This window comes from Cryptosporidium hominis (assembly GCF_000006425.1).
Source record: "Cryptosporidium hominis TU502 chromosome 6 CHRO016177, whole genome shotgun sequence".
Classification (NCBI taxonomy): domain Eukaryota; phylum Apicomplexa; class Conoidasida; order Eucoccidiorida; family Cryptosporidiidae; genus Cryptosporidium; species Cryptosporidium hominis.
In genome coordinates, this window is record NW_666148.1 from 1 (window position 1) to 695 (window position 695).

At 19.3% G+C, this 695-nt stretch overlaps 1 protein-coding gene across 1 annotated transcript; it reads left to right on the forward strand.

The window, feature by feature from the left end:
• The first annotated feature begins 29 nt into the window (after positions 1-29).
• On the forward strand, positions 30-692 carry Chro.60590 (transmembrane protein). Its single annotated transcript, XM_659740.1, has 1 exon — positions 30-692. One exon carries the CDS (start codon positions 30-32, stop codon positions 690-692), a length of 663 nt encoding a protein of 220 aa, XP_664832.1.
• The last annotated feature ends 3 nt before the right edge of the window (positions 693-695 follow it).

Genomic DNA, 695 nt, shown 5'->3' on the forward strand with positions numbered 1-695 from the left:
TTGTACAAGAACCATTAAATCTTATAAAAATGATTAAAGAGAAAATGATTGTTAATGACGAATTATATAATTACTTCATGAGACATTTAACAGAAAAGATATTAATAAATTTTAAAGGAAAGAATTCTATTTCTGAATCTATTGATGATTATTTACAAGATTTGGATTATATTATGAATTATAATTTTATTAATGAAATTAATAAAATAGAATTAATTTCAGAAATTGATGAAATAAAACTATTAGATCAAAATATTCAAGAAATGATAGAAAAATTGAATGGTGAGAATTTTAAGAATAAGAAAGAATTGATTGAGAATATTTTGGATTATGAATTAGATTTACAAAATGATTTAAATTCTTCAATAAACAATAAAAAATCATTGAATGATACGATTTATATTCATCAACCTATAAGTTATGATGAAGAAATGATTCGAGATCAACTGAATATAGATTTTCCTATAAAAAAGAAAAATGAATTCTTTTCTAAATTGCAAATTAATGATTTATTTAATCAAGAAAGTATTAAAATTATCAAATCTAAAGATCCTAATATGAAAAACCTTATTCAAAAAAAAGATGATTTTAAAATGACTAAAGAGATAAAAAATATTGTAAATTTATTAAAAAGATTTCTTTCAATTATTGAAGATGAGAGACAATCAATATTGTTATTATTAGGCATATAATCG